General features: G+C 46.9%; 2 protein-coding genes across 11 annotated transcripts in view; one reads left to right on the top strand and one right to left on the bottom strand.

Moving 5' to 3' along the window:
• The first annotated feature begins 116 nt into the window (after positions 1-116).
• SRPRA (SRP receptor subunit alpha) lies at positions 117-6,199 on the top strand. The gene is made up of 14 exons (XM_079762986.1): positions 117-350; positions 971-1,054; positions 1,346-1,509; positions 1,695-1,855; positions 2,109-2,259; positions 2,385-2,538; positions 2,934-3,025; positions 3,130-3,248; positions 3,392-3,478; positions 3,767-3,939; positions 4,025-4,238; positions 4,637-4,800; positions 4,883-4,981; positions 5,141-6,199. The coding sequence occupies exons 1-14, from the start codon at positions 234-236 to the stop codon at positions 5,267-5,269; spliced, it is 1,908 nt and encodes a 635-aa protein (XP_079619112.1). The 5' UTR covers positions 117-233; the 3' UTR covers positions 5,270-6,199.
• Positions 6,200-6,360: 161 nt separating this feature from the next.
• FAM118B (family with sequence similarity 118 member B) overlaps positions 6,361-19,261 on the bottom strand; it is a 38,654-nt gene continuing 25,753 nt past the window's right edge. For 6 of the 10 annotated variants that reach the window (XM_079763003.1, XM_079763007.1, XM_079763009.1 and 3 more), the window contains 5 exons: positions 16,643-16,870; positions 14,614-14,742; positions 12,270-12,555; positions 7,332-7,391; positions 6,361-7,020 (listed from right to left, as the gene is read on the bottom strand). In XM_079763003.1, the coding sequence (XP_079619129.1) occupies positions 7,007-7,020; positions 7,332-7,391; positions 12,270-12,555; positions 14,614-14,742; positions 16,643-16,870 (717 nt within the window). In that variant the 3' untranslated portion in view covers positions 6,361-7,006. The remainder of the gene's footprint in view (positions 7,021-7,331; positions 7,392-12,269; positions 12,556-14,613; positions 14,743-16,642; positions 16,871-19,261) is intronic. The other 4 variants (XM_079763010.1, XM_079763011.1, XM_079763004.1 and 1 more) reach the window with 4 other exon arrangements.

The following is a 19,261-nucleotide window of genomic DNA, read 5'->3' as shown; positions in this document are numbered from 1 at the left end:
GACCTCCCAAGAGCCCCGCCCAGACCCGCCACGGGCCAGCCTGCTTTACGTCATTGCTGCGCGCCCTCCTGCGGAGGCGGGGGGGCGGGGATTCCAGAGCTCTGAGCGGAAGTGCGGCTGAGCTGGTTTCCGGGGCCGCTGGTGTGACGTGTCCCGCGCTTGGCGCAGCAGGAAGTCGGGGCGATCGTGGCCTCAGCTCCCGGCGCCGGCCGGGCTCCTTTCCTGCTGCCGCCATGCTCGACTTCTTCACCATTTTCTCGAAGGGCGGGCTCGTGCTCTGGTGCTTCCAGGGCGTGAGCGACTCCTGCACCGGGCCCGTCAACGCGTTGATTCGTTCCGTGCTGCTGCAGGTACCGCCCCCGCGGGGTCAGGACTCCGGGTTCGTTGCCCCCCACCCCCCGATCTGACCCATAGTCTCCCTCGACCGACCCCGCGCCTCGCTCCCACCCTGTCCGCCCCGAGACTGGCCGCTCGCCGGTAGCCGGGACTCCCCTTCTTTCTCCCGCCCGCGACAGACCGTCCTGCAACTTTGGGGCGCCCCCTCCCCCTGCGCTTTCTGGGACTCTTAGCTGGACTAGGCGCCTCTTCAGACTAACCATCGTTCCCTCCGTTCGCTCCTGCCAGCTTGGTTTTCTCTTGTTTCCAAGGATGGGTGAGATAAGGGGTGGAAAAACACCTTTAAATCTGTAAACAGTGTACAGCTGCTAGTAGACCTGACTGTTTCTATGACGACTACGTCCCTTGGGGCTCCCAGGTGTCTTGTCACTCTCTCACTCTTGCCCCCCACCCCACGGTATCTCCTTTTCTCCCCGGTGGGATGTTTCAGACAGTGCCCCCAGCATCCTCTTGTCCTGGGACAGGTTTGACTTTGGGGGAATGTTTGGTTCTTGCCCAAAGGTAATCGTTGAGGGGCCCAAGACTGGGTTTTCTGGGGAATAGACTGAACTCGGAGACATAACTCTCTTTCCAGGAAAGGGGAGGCAACAACTCCTTCACCCATGAAGCCCTCACACTCAAGTATAAACTGGACAACCAGTTTGAGCTGGTGTTTGTGGTAAGTGGTGGTATTTTGGAGGGACGGGTGCATTCTCAGCACAGTCCTGATTATGAAGAGAACCGAGCCCTGGCTAATTGCAGACGGTGTTATATGAGAAGACAAAGAGGGGGGGCGGGGGGCGGGAAGGGAAGAAGCTCTGGGGCTCAGTCAGGGAGCTTGGCCACCCCTCAGGTCAGGGACACCTGCCAGGCGGCTTAGCCAATCTGGAGGCCTGGGTTGAGTTGGCTTCCCCCTGTTCTGGGATGGCACGTAAGCAGATCCGTTGGCTCTGTTTCTTCCCCTAAACAGGTTGGTTTTCAGAAGATCCTAACGCTGACCTACGTAGACAAGTTGATAGACGACGTGCACCGGCTCTTTCGGGACAAGTACCGCACAGAGATCCAGCAGCAAAGTGCTCTAAGCCTATTGAATGGCACTTTTGATTTCCAAAATGACTTTCTGCGGCTCCTCCGGTGAGAGGCCTCCCCTCCCCCAAACCAGTTTCCATGGCTTGCTGAGCGCCCTCCCTTCCTGAGGCCCGATCAGGGGTGGCCAAGTGTTTATTGAAAGATGCTTCTGAATCTGCTGCCCAGTTCTAAATGATCCTCTTGGGGTGAGGACCCTTTCTCTGGACTCGAACCCTTCTCTCTCGCTTTAGTGAAGCGGAGGAGAGCAGTAAGGTCCGGGCTCCAACCACCATGAAGAAGTTTGAAGATTCTGAAAAGGCCAAGAAACCTGTGAGATCCATGATTGAGACCCGGGGTGAAAAGCCCAAGGAAAAAGCAAAGAATAAAAAAAACAAGGGGGCCAAGAAGGAAGGTTGGTGTGAGCTCCTTGGACGTGTGGGGCATGAAAAGTTACATGTGGTCCTGAGTGCTGAAGTGGTCCCCTATCCTCTGTCATTGCTTGTCTTCCTCACTCAAATGCCCCCCACTCTCACTGTCATTCCCAGTGCTTGTGAGCCCCAAAATGTTTGCTCCTAGTTTTTCTCTTTAAGGGTTGGGAAATTCCCCCCTATTGTCTATTTTGCTGGAATCTGGTCCTTTTTCTCCAGTGAGATTTCTCCTAACAGGTTTTGATGTCCCTTTGACTGCCAGCAAAACAGCCCCTGCAGACAAGTCCGTGGGGGCTGACAATGGGGTAGAACTTTCCAAAGAGGAGCTGATCAGGAGGAAGCGAGAGGAGTTCATTCAGAAGCATGGGAAGGCTGCAGACAAGTCCAGGTGAGCGTTCTAATCTTTGCCATAATCTAGCCGTGTTGGGGGCAAGGGCCTTTTTGTCTCTGGATCTTGGGGGGATGTTTCCCCTCCTGCTTCTCCACCGTAACCCTGTGCCGTAACCCTTTCAGCAAGTCCACGAAGTCAGATGCTCCAAAGGAGAAGGGCAAAAAAGCGCCTCGGGTGTGGGCGCTGGGTGGCTGTGCTAACAAGGAAGACCTGGATTACAGCGCTCCTACCACCAATGGGGCCCCGGAGGTTGCCCCGCCTGAGGACATCAACTTGGTGAGAGTCAACAGGGGCCAAGAGAAAGGGAGGGCCCGGCCGGTGTGGCTCAGCGGTTGAGCGTTGACCCATGTACCTAGAGGTCGCTGGTTTGATTCCCGGTCAGGGCATGTGCCCTGGTTGTAGACTCGATCCCCAGTAGCGGGTGTGCAGGAGGCAGCCAATCAATGATGTTCCTCACTCATTGATGTTTCCATCTTTCTATCCCTCTCTTAAATAAAAGTTTTTAAAAAAATTGGAAGTAGAGAGGAGGGTAGTACCTTGGATTTCTTTGAGAGGATGAGTCTCTTCCCAAATCGGAGAGACTGAGCAGTGTAGACAGGGCGAATCCTGGGCTTTTCCCCTTCAGAACCTTTAGAATTCCTAATCCTCTCTCCTTTCCCCAAACCCTGCAGATCCGCGGGACTGGGCCTGGGGGGCAGCTTCAGGATCTGGACTGCAGCAGCTCCGATGATGAAGGGGCTGCTCCAAACCCTACCAAACCTAGGTAGGGAATTTCAGGGGGTGCAGGGTGTGCGTGGCTCCCGAGCGGATGAGGCTTGGCTCCTGCCCACCGGCTTTATGTGAACCCCTGATCTCGTGTGCCTGCAGTGCTGCCAAGGGGACTCTGGGTGGCATGTTTGGGATGCTGAAGGGCCTTGTGGGTTCCAAGAGCTTGAGTCGTGAAGACATGGAATCTGTGCTGGACAAGATGCGCGATCATCTCATTGGTAAGCTCTAGGAACAGGTGGGCTTGTGTTTGTGGGGTGGGGATGGTGGAGGGTGGAACCATCTAGTTTCCTAGCTGTACCGTAAGAGTTGGTGACTTGACTTGGCACTCATACACCGCCCCCCCCCCCCCCCCCTTCCTCAGCTAAGAATGTCGCAGCAGACATTGCAGTCCAACTCTGTGAATCCGTGGCCAACAAGTTGGAAGGGAAGGTGATGGGGACATTCAGCAGTAAGTATCGGCCTCAACCAGTGCGCGCAGGGCATTATGCATACCAGAGCGTTGGCCTCCGTGACTTTTGGCAAATCTCTTAAGCTCTAAATCTCTATTACATAACTTAGACTTTAAGAGTTACTAAGAGGACTAAATGAGTTAATACTTGGGAAGTGTTTATTAGGACAGTATCAGGTATGGTGTGGATTCCTGGGGCAGGATCCTAGTATCATCCAGATCCTAGTTCCCTCAGCTCAGAAAGGTGTTGGGTGTTCTTGGAGTACATTACCGCCTCCTCCCTTTCAGCGGTGACTTCCACAGTAAAGCAAGCTCTGCAGGAGTCCCTGGTACAGATCCTGCAGCCACAGCGTCGTGTGGACATGCTCCGGGACATCATGGATGCCCAGCGTCATCAGCGCCCTTACGTTGTCACCTTCTGTGGGGTTAACGGAGTGGGGAAGTCTACGAATCTTGCCAAGGTCAGTGCAGCTCCCCATCTGTCTGACCTTTCTTCACTGTCTCAGCAACTTGGGTTTTAGGTGACGTCTCCTTTGCCTCTTGCAGATTTCCTTCTGGCTGCTAGAGAACGGCTTCAGTGTCCTCATCGCCGCCTGTGACACATTTCGTGCCGGGGCTGTGGAGCAGCTGCGCACGCACACGCGCCGCTTGAGTGCCCTACACCCCCCGGAGAGTCACGGCGGCCGCACCATGGTGCAGTTGTTTGAGAAGGGCTACGGCAAAGACGCTGCCGGCATCGCCATGGAAGCCATTGCCTTTGGTACGGCGCACAGGGTGGGAGCTGGTCTGGGCCCCTTTCCTTGGATTCCTTTAAAATAGCCTGAGGATCAGGGTCACCCGACTACCAACTTAAGCTCAACTTAAGGACTTGTGACTTGCCATGCTCCGCTTTGGGTAATGGGTGTAGTTGCAACCAAAGCTGGAATGGCCCAACCGAAGAAACCTCTAATTGGTCACCTTTGTGGCATTGCCATCCTTTTCCTGACTCTGCGTGGAGGGCCAGGTATAGATTTTCTTCTCACGCTACCTTGTAACCAGATCCGGAGCCCAAGAAAGGAAACAGACCTTTAACATAGCCAGGCTAGGACTTCCTGAGAGGACGCTGGAAATAAGTGTGACAACCCAGGAGTGCAGAGCTGACCACTTTTCTCTCTGTAGCACGGAACCAAGGCTTTGACGTCGTGCTGGTGGACACAGCTGGCCGCATGCAAGACAATGCCCCTCTGATGACTGCCCTGGCCAAGCTCATTACTGTCAACACCCCCGACTTGGTGCTGTTTGTGGGCGAGGCCTTAGTAGGCAACGAGGCCGTGGATCAGCTGGTGAGGGCGTGGTTCTCTTTCCAGCCTCAGATTTGGGTGGAAAGGTGATTTTTTACACTTATATGCCATTTCTCCTTTCCAGGTCAAGTTCAACAGAGCCTTGGCTGACCATTCTATGGCTCAAACCCCTCGGCTCATTGATGGCATTGTCCTTACCAAATTTGATACCATTGATGACAAGGTAAATACGAATGACACAGGACACAGTGGGATGGAGAGGGCAGGGGGTGGCGATCTTTCACAAGGTAGCTGAGGCTGCATTAGCTGCAAAGCTTCCTGTTCCTCGGGGGGTACAAAGAAGGGTCCTTGAGTTGACTGGGTACCCCTTTTTCCTCTTCAGGTGGGAGCTGCTATTTCCATGACCTACATCACAAGCAAACCCATCGTGTTTGTGGGCACTGGCCAGACCTACTGCGACCTACGCAGTCTCAACGCCAAGGCTGTGGTGGCTGCCCTCATGAAGGCTTAACATGCTCTTGCCCAAAACCAAATCACCGCTTCCCCCAAAGTCCCTGTTCCTGGATCAAGAATGTGCATTAGAGTGTGAGCAACTTGTCTTCAGTGTAGTGCAGAGGCAGTGTGAGGCAGCTCTAGCCCCACTCCCTGTTCAATCCAGCCTCCATCTACGAGGAGGGCCTAATCATGTTACAGTCACTGCCCATTGCCCACGCCCACGCCACTGTGGTTCTACCCATCACTCTGCCTATGGACTTGGTCTCATTACAGCTTTGACCAACGGTCAGGAGATCCACCACCAGAACTTGGCTAATGAGTGTGGTCATAGGGACATCTGAGCATCATCAGCAGTTTGAAGCCCCAGCTCCATTAGATTAAGAGACTTCCAGAACCAGCTCTGGGTCTTGAGTGGCACCTCTCCCTAGGCTACATAGCTTTCAGGTCCCTGGGCCTGGGCGACACCCACCAACCACACTGTGGCATTGGATAGCCTGTTCTTAATTGCTGCTAATTCTGATGATGATCCCATCCTGTTGTTTCCCCAAAGTGTCAGCTAGGCCAGAGGGATTTGTTACAATGAGCAAAAGGTGAGTCCCCTCTTGCCTCATCCATGAGAAAAGGGGGCAAGCTGCAGTATTGCATTGGGCTTCTCGCCTTCCAGCTCTTCCCCATGCCCAGAACCCAGGTGTAAGCTTTGCATGTTCCCCTTCCTGGGAGAAAACTGCCTGTCAGGAGGTATCACGGTGCCCCTCCCCGTTCTTCACCCCGAGGGACCCTAGCTCCTCCGCCTCCTCTCTACAGTGCCTGGTAGACAAGTGCTACGTTAAACACAAACCTCTTGTTGAGACTTGTCCTGTAGCTTGTATTACAGACGTGCTTAGTGCAATAAGGTGAAGGCTGTCTGCCCAGAGAAATGCATAATTTATATATAAGAAAATAAATTTCATAAGTAAATCGCCTTTTAGTCTCGGAATTACTTTGTATAGGATTTAAAACTACAACCCCACGTCACATTCACTAGTGTTTATGATAAGAAGGGAAGCAGCGGGAATTGCTCTGAGGAATCTGGGAAAATGGCTCTCCTGAGAATGAGATCCCCTCCCCGGGAAAGGAACAGGTCTTCAAAATCTAAATTGAGTGACAAAAATTAGGCTTGTTGGTACCTTTGCAGGTTAATTTTCCAAAGTGACTGAAAGTAGAGCCAGAGCCCTGGGAGGTAAATGAACAAGCTTTTAATACAGCTCCGGTATGTAAAATACTGTACACTGTAAGAGATCTAGAAAACTAGAGCTTCAAGTCTTGTCTTAGAAAAAGCCATTGAGCTGAAGTGAAAAACCAAGTCTAGAGTACAAAACTGCAGCGGCCACGGTGAGTCCACGGCATCCACAGCCCGAGTCCACGCAGGGCGCAGCCTGCTCAGTGGGCACCACCCCGATCTGTGCGTGGACACAGGCACGTCCAGCCCGGGGGTGGGTGGGGAGCTGCACTGGGTCCCATTGTCACTTGGGTCTTCTCAAACTGGAACAGGCCATATACGACCAAGAACTGGAAAACAACAAAACAAAAGACCAAGAACCAGTCGGCACGAAGGATTAAGGTGGGAAGTTCGCCTCCACTCTGCGTAGCCCCAGCCTTCAACTTCTGGGTTTTGGTTCTTTTCGGAGTTGTGCTGGGTTCTTGTAAGTTTACTATTAAACTGTCCACGGTAGGGCCTTACAGCTTGGTCTGATGTCGGTGACTTCTGTGGCCCTCATGTACTGAGGTCTGTGGAGAGAGAAGGGAGAGACTAAGCGGGAGGTTCATAAAACAGGTTTACACATCTAAAGCTGCAGGTACTTAAGTCCAGCTTAACCTACTGGTGAAGACAAGACATAAGACATTTTGTAACAGACTTGGTAGAAAAATAATCTTATGTAATACTTGAAACAATAAAGAATTAAAAAAATAAAATTATATTTAAAAAAAGAAAGAAAAGTAATCTTTCCCAGGTAGCAGAGGTAAGTCATTACTCCTCAAGGTCTGAGGAACATTTTCTGTGGACAAATAGGCAGACAGTAGAACAGGAAATAGTATACCTCTTATTTCACTGTGCGCTGCCGATGAGCCATTTAGGTGACCTTCTCTCATCACACCTGCTAAACAGAGTGAACATCAATGTCAGCTGTTAAACACCAACCATCCAGAGGGAGATGAAAGGACGTGTTCTAAAGGATGGCATTACTTAGTAATGAACACATACAGCAGGAGACAAGTAGGCAGGGAGAATAAACTAGGTTAGTCTTCAAATGGTGGTATTAAGTAACGGGAACAGTAAGGTCCCTGAGTGTGCCCACTGGCACTGCTTGTAAACAAAACGTTTACAAGGGCAGAGTGTGTCTACTGTCCCTAACTAGTGTAGAAGGCCAAGTTCAGGGGGAAAAGTCTGACCAGGGGTGGGGAACAGCATGCAAATGAGCAAATTCAACCAAGTAGAAGAGTGTTAAGTAGCAGATACTCCCACAGTACAAACTGGGTTAGATCTGTGCTGTCTAATATGATGCCATTAGCCACAGGTGGCTGAATTTCACATTAAAAATTCTGTTCCTCTACCACATTTCAAATATTCAACAGCCACATGTGACTTGTGGTTATGGTACTGGACAGCAAAAAGTATAGAATATTTCTAACATTGCAGAAGATTCTATTGGCCAGCACTGGGATAGAAAATGGTGTTGGAAAAAGTATAGAAGTGAACACATGGGAGAAAAGAATATGGGCAACTAGAGTACAAATAAGAGCACTAAAACATACATGCTACTTTCCTCTTAGAAACACTTTAGCAACATTTATCAATCTAAAATGTTCATGCCTTTTGACCTAGTAATTACCCTGAGAACTTATCCTAAGGAAATTACTTGCAAAAGGAAAAACTGTATGGATGAAAATAACATTCATTGCAACAGTTCTTACAATAAAGGAAAAAAATTAGAAGCTGCCTAATAGGAAAATAATTAGGGAAACTAACAGCCACACTGGGTTATAACACAGTCATTAAAGATAGTGGTTACGGCCCTGGTCAGTGTGGCTCTGTTGGGTGGGAATCATCCTGTGCACATACATGTGCACTGAAGTGCAGTTCGATCCCCAGTGGGGGGCATGCAGGAGGCAGCAACTGATGTTTCTCTATCATCAATGTTTCCCTCTCCCTTTCTCAAATCAACAAAAACCTATTTTAAACAAAATAGTGGTTATGACAATAAATGCATAAATAAGTGGAACAACAAATTCATGTTTCTAAAATAAATTTTTAAAAAATATTAAAATAGTGGTTATGAAAATGTTACAATCCCTGACTATTTTAATTCTAGCTAGCATTTCTCCCATGGCCTTCAAGTTTATAGTTCCTGCTGTGGATATGCTAATTAGCTAGAGGAATTCTGCTTGAGGCTTAAGCTTTGGCAAGAACAGCCCCTTGTCAGAAGGCACCTTTCAGTAAAGAGGTGGGGAAATATCTACAAAATAATGACTGCTTATCAAATTTTTACAGGAGCCTCAAGAGTGGACTCAGATAGCAGGAGTGGGGCGGGCGGTGTTCAATGGACCAACTAGGAACAAAGAGATACAGAGATTTCATGCTCTTCCTTGGATCCCTGTCCAACTAGCTGTCTAGGCTCCTCAGCTACCTCTTGCCTTTCCCCTCCTCCCTTCCATTGACATAAAAGATGCCTGAATTCTGGGCTCTCTTAAAATGGATTTGCGGAAGCTGTAAGATTACCTCTAACCCTAATCCCCCATCTTCTCAAGCTGGCACCTTGAACCAGTAACAAAACCTGTAGCCTCATAGGAATTTATATGATACCACTGAATAAAAAGAAAAAGTACCAAGACTGTGTGTATACTTTTTTACATCTATGAAAAGTTGTTAACTGGAAATATACCCAAATAACTGCTTGTGCAATGGTAATGAATTATGAAAGAATTATTTTTCTTTTCCTCATTACTTGATTTTTCTGAAATAAGGTACGAGATCTTCCACTGTTTTGAACCCAAGTAATTTTCACTATGCAAAAGTGAGTACACAGCACAATGCCAGGTACATAGCAAATGCTCAGTGTTAAACAAACCAACATCAGTATACATCTACGGAAACTCAAAACATAACCAAAGATGACAGGTAAGTTTCACTTGTCTCAAAATGAAATGTTTTTAACCCAAAACTGCTCTGCCAGATTTCAAATCACAAACTAACTTAGCTGACCATTCTAATAAAGCCCCCCTGCTTTATAGGAAAGCCTTGATTTTTTAAAATTCCAAATACATAACTAGTACTAACTGTGGGGAAAGCGACTCTAGTAGTATTGTTGGTGGAAGTGTGGTTCTTGCAGTGTTGTGAGAAAAGCATTTTCGGGGACCCCCAAGAGAGGATGAGGTCTGGTGGGAAGATTTATCTGGGTGAAAACAGAAGAGGCCTGGGTTCCCAATTTCCCATCTCTGTCCCTCCGTAGAACATCAGGGCCACAAATAGGGCCAATGTCCAGAGATTGTGCCACAGTAAAGCTAGTCCAGTCCAGCCTTTCCCACCACCGCCAGCTTAAGCTTGTGTTCAGGGCTGCGATTGCTGCTGTGCTGCAGTATCCAGGCCCCCTGTGGCATCTGTATTTGGAGCTAAAGCCACATGGTTACTATCGAGAGAAAATGCTTAAACAAACTGGGCGAGCTCCGGTTAGTGGGCGCCAGAGAGAACTCTGTTCCCTGGGATTTTATCATCTGGGGCTTGGGAAGGACCAGGTGCTTTTCCAAAATAACCGACCAATTTCCCAAGTTTGCACAGGCTTCTGATGGGTCCACTCCCTAGCCACTGACCCCTTTCCCAGGCTAGAATGACAGGCCTCAATGGCCAAGCACCTCCCCCTGAACCATTCTGACTTCTATTGCACATGTATTTATCTCCCCTTGCTCTCCTCACACCCCAAAATCCCTACCGGTACCAGAAGGGAGAAAGAGGGGTGTTGATCCTTGGCCGGGCAATGCTGTGATCCCCGGGATTGGGTGAAAGTAGCTTTCTGATGAAACAAACAGGCGCATGCTCCCCAGCTGACCATGCTTCACAATGTCTGATTCCCTTTGCATCCTCCTTATTAATAACTGGTTAACTACCTATGCTAACAGGACTCCTATGCAGCTAATAAAAGTTTTTGTGTCACTTCAGAGATTTTTATTTAAAAAAAAAAATTAGCCCTGACTGGTTTGGCTCAGTGGATAGAGCGTCAGCCTGTGGACTGGGGGGGGTCCCAGGTTCGATTCCGGTCAAGGGCATGTACCTTGGTTGCGGGCACGTCCCCAGTGGGGGTGTGCAGGAGGCAGCTGATCGATGTTTCTGACTCTCTATCCCTCACCCTTCCCTCTCTGTAAAAGTCAATAAAATAAAAAAATAAAATAAAATAAGTAAAAATAAAAATTAGTGTAATAGGAACAGGGGGGATTTTGTTATTTTCAATTTTAGCATCTTCCCTGGGTAGAAGCTCTCAGAATGTAGACCACAATAAATATGTAGAGTTTGGGTATGTATCTCTTGTCTAATGAAAACAGAATGTGTCCAGTAGTAAAAGTGACTGAAAGGCCTGTGTGGATGAACAGCAAAAGAATCAAACACAGCAGGACAAGCAGAAAACACATCTCCAAGAAAGACCAGCAAGCTGTTTTCACAAGCGAGAATCCGAAAGGTCTGTCTACTAAAGAAGGGCAGACATGGTTTTCTGTGCTCAGTTATGGTGATAAGAGCTTGTGGGATTTCTCATTACAAAGAATCCCACTCAAAGCAATCTGATTCAGGAGAAAACGCTGGGAATGATTATTTGATTTAGGAGAAGTTCTCTCTACATTAAATTACCTGTACTTTAATAGGCCCCCCCTCAGAAGCACGGAGATTGACAATGAAAATCCACATTAACATAAAACTTTTCAAGAACATATTCTACGTACAACAGCAAAGTTTGTTCAGAACTGGGTGGTGAGTCAGAGTGGCCATACCCTGGGGCTGGCTTCATTCCAAGTAAGGTTTTAAAAAGCAAACTTCAATTTAATTGACACCATAAAGTTTTGTATCTTGTAGGGTTATTGGGAACTTGCCTCGAGCCATTAATAAACAACCTTTTATCCCCATTTGGCTTTCTCATTAGAACTGGAGGTAAAATGTCAAGTGAATGAGGGGTACCCCAATCTCTGACTTTAATACCATGTTAATTTCCAAAGACCATTTTAAAGTGTGCTTTTGTTTTTATAAAGATAATGTATAATCACTGTAGAAAATGCTAACATAGAAATAAAATATCTTTTAAAAACCCTTAAGTCCAATAGCATAAACATAACCACAGTTAATTTAGTAACTATCATTGCAGATATTTCTCTATACATACACACAAACAAAAACAGAATCTCTATAATTTTGTATGAATGGGACTGATTTTTCCCCCCCTTCACTCACAATATTATGTCTCTGAAATCTTTTTGGACAATAAAAACATTTTTCCTTTTATAGCTTCATTGTATTTTATCAATTAAATAAATGTTGGAGTATTTACAAAATTCCCTATTAAGTGAAACATTTTAAGTTGCTTCCAATTTTTTCATTTATACAAAACTGGTAACATTCCCCACACGTATATCTTTATGCAACTGTCCAATAATCTCTTTAGGTGAAATTTCTGGGTCAAAGGTTTAAAAATTTTTAACATATTCCAACATGAATATATTTCTTTCCTCACAGTTTAGCCAAATTGAGTTATCATTCTTTTCTATTTTGAAATCTAAATCCTAATTGCACTTCACTGATAACTAATGAGGCTGAGTCCCTTTCTTCTTCCCACTTCTGCAATGGATTTGCCTTTGTGCATTTTTCTCCTATCCAAATGCCATTTTCATCCAATATGAAGACCAGACATGCCCTCCCTCCTAATCTGGTTAGGGTGATAGTCCTCATCTTGGTAATGACTACCCATAACCAACACACACAAGGCTGAAGAGCTGCATCTTACCTGACCTACCCCGCGTGGAGATCTCACAGGTCAGCCGCTTGAAATACTCTGGAAGATCAGCATATTCATTTCCATAGGAGATGACCTTGATCCCTTTGTCCAGCATATTTTCTCGAAGCTTCATGAACTCATCTATATCTCCTTTCCGAACCAGCATGAAATGTTCTAAATCAGATTTATGCTTGACGGCCTCCAGAAAAAGGGCTTGGAAAGTGGTGTCATCCACCGTCTGGCCGCAACCCAGGAAAAGAAATGACTTGTTTTCATAGAGTTTCTGAATCTCTCTCTTGCAGGAAAAGAAACAAAGTGACACGGTGAAGACACACACAAGGCGTGTCTGAGACACAAAAGCCGCAGGCTCATCATCACTGCTGCTCTTAACAGACTGTGGCTGCCACTGAACCAGGGTTAAGAGGGTAGATGAGCCCCTAAAGCTGATCTTGTTTGTGTCCTGACTGGGAATCAAACCAGTGACCTCTTGGTTCATGGGCTGACGCTCAACCACTGAGCCACACCAGGCGGGCTTATCACTATAACTTGATTATTGGTCTAATATTGATCTGTACCAATATTAGACCTATGTCTAATATTGTTGTCATAGGTTCTTTATTCAGGGTTTCTCGGGGTTACCACTGGTCTACTGACCTTGCAATTTATTTTTGAGATCCATGTACCCAGAAGCCATAAGACCTTTAATATATCTTACTCTTTCCATTTTTTGGACGTATTTGCCTTTTTTTTGCCTTACAAAGGGAACCATGGATCAGCAGTAAAGATAATTTCATCACCAGATTTCCTCAATACTTAGATCAATATATATCTATGTGTGTATGTATCTTTACATACACATCCTATATAATAAAAGCCTAATATGCTAAGTGTCCAGTTGTCCAGTCGGCCATTCAACCAATCAAAGCGTAGTATGCTAATGATATGCTAAGGCTGCTCAACCACTTGCTATGACGTAGACTGACCACCTGGAGGCAGACGCTCTGACCGGTAGGTTAGCTTGCTGCTGAGGTCCGGCCGATCGGGACTGAGTAAGATGGGCCGGACACACCCTGGAGCCCTCCAGCGGTCCCTCCCCATCTCCAATCGTGCACTGGTGCGGTCTCTCAGCCTGGCCTGTGCCCTCTCGCAATCCGGGCTGAGGCCTCCTCCCCACCCCTATGCACAAAATTCGTGTACTGGGCCTCTAGTATGAAAATATAGAAACATTAGAAATGTTTTTGCTTAAGGCAGTGGTCAGCAAACCGTGGCTCTGGCTTGCGAGCCGCGGTTGCCGCTCTGTTGACTAATGAGTTTGCCGACCACTGGCTTAAGGGATCACCCAATGTCAGCAATGAATGGAGTTCCAACAGATGCCAGGGAAAGAATATGTGGGGGAAAAGGCTCTTATGCTTTAGAAAACATCCCATTTTCTTGGTCTTTCTTTTGCTGCATCATGTAAATACGATCACTCTAAGTGACCCAGTCCTGTTACATACTGTTTTCAGAAGTGGGGGCCAGTGAATTACTCCCACATATCATTGGCGAGGTAGACTTTTTGGTTTGAACATGCATGTGTGAGCAAGTCTAAAACTTTGATCTTTAAAGATCAACAAAGATATTTTTTCACAAAGAAAAAACCTCTACTTTATCACCAAAAGTTTTTCCATTATTTTCCGTTGAGCATTAAGTTTGAATAAGTGTGGTAATTAATACAAGCCCATCATCATTTACAGAAAATTACTTTAGGATGTACGTTCTAGTAGTGATTGGTCAATAAAAAGCTACACCAGTTATTATTGGCATAGAGAGGGTTATTAATACTGTAATAAACTGAACAATAAAAAGAGATAATGATGTATTCTTCATATGTGAAGGTGATGGCAACCAGCTGGCTGTCCATCAAGAACAAAGGGAGCCCAGCCGGCGTGGTTCAGTGGTTGAACGTGGACCTATGAACCAGAGGTCATGGTTCCATTCCCAGTTGGGGCACATGCCAGGTTGTGGGCTCGATAACCAGTGTGGGGCGTGTAGGAGGCAACTGACCAATGATTCTCTCTCATCACTGATATTTCTCTCTCTCCCTTTCTCTCCCTTCCTCTCAGAAATCAATAAAATAAAAAATAAAAACATAAAATGAAAAAAAAAAAGAACAAAGGGAAACCCTGCAGTTTGATACCTCGAGTACATTTTTCAAGATGGCACGCACACCCAGAACCTGAGGAGCACGGGAAAGAATGTTGGACCTTCCAACTTTGAGTAAATGAAAAGATCATGTTAGCCCTTGGAGACCAAGGGTACGCTGAGAGGTTTCCAGGAAGGCGTTCCCAAGCCCAGCGAGATGAGCAGCACTCACCATAACTTCCGTGTTCCTGAGCACGTTCTGGTACCCAGCGGGATGAAGGACAATGCCACTGGGGTTGGTGTAGACCCCGTGGATGTGCAGCACGCTCAGCTTCCGCTTCTCCTGAGCCCACTCTAGGACCTGCACAACACAAAGAGAGCTCAACCAGGCGGGCAGGCTGAACACTTGCTTCAAGGTCCCGGCAGGCAAGACGGCTAGGCTTCTTTCTTTTGTTAATTGTTAAACTGATTTTTAGAGAGCGAGGAAGTGAGGGAGGGAGGGGAAAAGAGAGAGCGAGAGAAGAAACATCGATTTGTTGTGCCACTTATTTATGCATTCATTGGTTGATTCTTGGGTTAGGGATGATTCTCTAACCAAATGAGCTACCTGGCCACGGCTGGGGTGTGTCCCTTCTTAAATAGGACGGCCAGAGAAGACCTCCCAGAGGAGGTGCTATTTGAGATTTAATAGGTGAAGAAGGAACTGCCCACAGAGAGCCTAAGAGTAGCAGGTGGAAACACTCCAGCCGGAGGAAATCATGGCACCGGGTCCTGAGTGATTTCCTTTTAAAAGCTGGCTCCGAGGTCAGCACAGTTAGAGTGGCATCACAGCTGCTCCTCTGGCAGAGGCAGCGCTGAGGCAATGAAGCCAGGGTGAATCTCTCGCTATTCAAACTACTTAGCTGGGTTCTAGGCTGGACACAGAGGCAGGCTCCTGGGAAAACAAAGTGTAGAAGGAAAATTACAAAAACCACAGAGCAGGACAAATGAGACCAGGTGGCAGTTTGCAACCTGTTTTCTTTTTTCTCACTTACTATGTCTCTGACATCTTTTTATGGCAATGAAAGCATTTTGCCTTTTATGGCTTCATTGAATTTCACCAATTAAATACATGTTGGTGCAGCTGTAGAATGTCCTATTGATGCTAGATTTCAAATGACAAACTCAGGTGACCATTCTAATAGCCTCATCTCGTTAGTTGACACAGATCAACACCTAGAATTCACTATTAAGTAGAGAGCTTAGGTATAGTATGGGCTACAATAAAAAAAGTCTGCTGAGGTTTCTACTGAACATTAACCTCAACCCAGCATTCACTTGGCCTGGAAGGTGGTCTGCCAGATGTCCGAAAGTAGTTTTCATTCATTTCCAGATGGAGTTGGCACACACAATATATTCTGAGATAATTCTTTTTTTGTGAATCCTCACCTGGGAATACTTTTTTCATTGTTTTTCAGAGTGAATAGAAGGGAAGGCCGAGAGGGAGAGGGAGAGGGAGGGAAGCAAGGGGGGGGAGGGAGAGAGAGAGAGAGAGAGAGAGAGAGAGAGAGAGAGAGAGAGAGAGAAACATCAATGTGAGAAAGACACATCGACTGGTTGCCTCCCACATGTGTCCCAAAAGGGAGTGGGGAGTGAATCCACAACTGAGGTACATTTCCTCTACTGGGAATCGAACCCAGGACCCTTTGTATGCAGGCCAACACTCTAACCACTTAACAACACCGGCCAGGGCAAAGAGAGAATTCTAAATAAATATTACAACCACCTGACATTATCAGATATTAAAGAGATCTTACAGTTCAAATGACTTCCTATGTTCTAGCTTTAAAATTGGGTGAAATTGTCAAAACTCACAGAACTGAGCACTTTTAAGGTCTGTGCATTTTACGTATATTGCCTTTTTTAAAAAATATATTTTATTGATTTTTTTACAGAGAGGAAGGGAGAGGGATAGATAGTTAGAAACATCGATGAGAGAGAATCACCGATCAGCTGCCTCCTGCACACCCCCTACTGGGGATGTGCCCGCAACCAAGGTACATGCCCTTGACCGGAATCGAACCTGGTACCCTTCAGTCCCCAGGCCGACGCTCTATCCACTGAGCCAAACCAGTTATGGCACGTATATTGCTTTTTATCTCAAAAATATCCCCACAGGGAGGGGCAGCTCCCTGTCTACACAAATACCGGCACTACCCAACCGCCCAACAAAAACAGGTTCTCTCCACTGGCCGGAAGCAGGCTCCTGCTTTACTTTTTACCTTTTTTTCATCAGTGAGGTCAAGGGATTCAAGCTGCTTGCCCTGGTCTGCTGCGTACAGTTCCAGGAGGTTGTCGAAATTTGTAGTCAATACCAGGGCCCCGTTCTCCATCAGGTGGAGAACTGACTGAAGTAGCTGTTTTCCAGCGTCTTCAATCTTTGACTCCAAGTCATCGAATACTTCATATAAACAGTCCTTAAAAAACGTGGATCGAACATTACTAGTACGCTGGAGAGGGATTTGAAAGAGAAAAAATTAATGCTAGGTGTTTTCTTGGGTCGCCTGCCTTAATAATAATAATAGCAATTTTAAAAAATATACTTTGTACCTAAAATAAGGGTAACATATTGTCTACCTCCCAGGGTTATAAGGAAAACAGAGGATGCACGCCAAGTGTTTAGCACAGTGGTTCCCAACCTTTTTTTGGCCATGCCCAACCTAAGCATCTCTAAAATCCTGATGCACGCCCCCCATGACATAGAATTTTTATTATTAAAAAAGTGAACTCCTATTCACGTGGAGGAAGCCTTAAAGGCCATTAACTTGGTCTAAACAAGCTTCCAAAGAACATGGCATCCATGAAAGAGAAAAATAAAAGAATGAAAGGGCAGTTGAAGTACTGAGGAAGAAATCACTAAGAAATAGTTAAAAAAAAAATAACAATATGAAGTGATATGAAAAAACAGCAAATGAAATTTCAAAACATATAATAGAGAACTGAAATGCATAAATATGTCACAATATATTTATACTAGAGGCCCGGTGCATGAAAATTCATGACTGGAGGGGGTTCCCTCAGCCCGGCCTGCCCCCTCTCACAGTCCGGGAGCCCTCAGGGGCGGGAAGTGACCCAGGCGATCAGGGGAAGGCGACGCCCCGATCACACCTCTGCTGCTGCCACTGCCGGCAGCGCAAGCCTCAGCTGGCCCTGGTTACCTGAGCCTCGGGCTGGCCCTGGGCGACTTGGCAGCCACCATCCAAAGCTTGCCTGCACCTCGGGCCGGCCCTGGGCGGCTGGGCAGCCGCTATTCAAGGCTTGCCAGTGCCTCAGCCGGCCTGAGCCTCAGTCAGTGGGGGGGGGGGGGGGGGGGTGTGCAGGAGGACCAGAGGCCCCCTGCGGGGCTGAGGGGACTCTGGCGGCAGGCGCGCGGAGCAGCCGGCCCCGGCTGAAGAATGGAGGATATTCTCAACAACATGAGTTATAACTTCCAATTTGTTGGACACCACAGTCAGGCTTCAACTTCGGGGGAGGGAGGAAGAGAGGGATGGGCAGCTCGTTGGAGGAGCCTGGGCGAGCTGTCAGTCAGTGGGGGGTGCATGAGGACCCGAGGCCCCTGGCAGGGCTGAGGCTGCTCTATGCACCTGCCGCTCCCTTGCGGGGCTGAGGGGACTCCGGCGGCAGGTACACGGAGCAGCCGGCCCCACCCTCGCTGTGGGCACTGCCATCTTGTGACGGTGTGATGGCAATTTGCATATCACGACTTTATTATATAGGATACTGCATATGAGTCCCCTAGGACTATTAGAAATGCAAAAAATTCACTGTAAATAACTCATTCTCAAATTTCCCCCTTAAAAATCAAATTACCTCCTGGTAGGGCATGTGCCCCACGCTGGGAACCACTGGCTTAGCACGATGCCTGGCGGGTAGCAGGGATCAGCACTATCACATCACATGCAAGCATCACAGCTCTGTAAATGGCACGCTGACAGAATGGAGAACATGGGCATGGCCAGGAGACGGAAGTCACTGCCAGGATAAAGGAATGCTGGGGGCAAAGCACGGTGCCAACTACCCTCCAATGTGGAAAGACAATGAGTCCTTTCGTACACTTTCTTTAATGAGGGAATAACTAATAAAAGACATCTAATGTGGGTTAGCATCTCTTTTTCTAATCCTACTTGCTTTTTACAGATGCACTGGATTTGGATGCTGATGCTATGGATGATGTGGGAAAACTGCTTGCTTTCTCCCTGCCTGTTTTTTTCTCTTCATAGTTCAGCAATTTGTTTGCATGTTTATTAGGAAGAATACTTAGTATTTAACAAAGGCTATCAATTTGCAACTGTTAAAAATACTAAACATTAGTCAGTTCTAAAAAGACTCCCTATCTTTTAACATACGGTTTATTTACATAACTGTTCTTCCAGATTTATTTTAATTTTGCAAATATCTCGGAGAACTAAAAAGGAAATACAATACTAACCTCAAGTGGAAAGTGGGCCCCGAGACAAAAGGAATTTGAAAGGGAAAGTAACCATAACAAGCTGTAACATATATCTGATCCCTATCCCATTCCTGCTATACCATTCCATTACATAATGCCAGAGCAAGAATTCGTTTTTAAAGGCGCCAATATTTCCCATTCAAACTCCACGTAACTGCACTTAGCTGCTGGGTCACCGTTAACAGCTGCTGTTTTCCCTCAAAGAGGTCCCCACCTTCCTGGTTTCCTCTGTACATCTTCCTAAGAGCGCAACGCTCAGATAAAGATCTGTTCCCATGGAACCAGGGACGCAAATTCACGGAACACACTTAATTCGCCAAGTTCTTGCCCTAATTTTTCTAAGTATTTTATAAGGTTATCAATTATGTATGCCTACCAAATAAACGGTAAA

This window comes from Cnephaeus nilssonii (genome assembly GCF_951640355.1).
Source record: "Cnephaeus nilssonii genome assembly, chromosome: 22".
Lineage (NCBI taxonomy): Eukaryota > Metazoa > Chordata > Mammalia > Chiroptera > Vespertilionidae > Cnephaeus > Cnephaeus nilssonii.
This window is presented reverse-complemented; position numbering and strand designations above follow the sequence as displayed.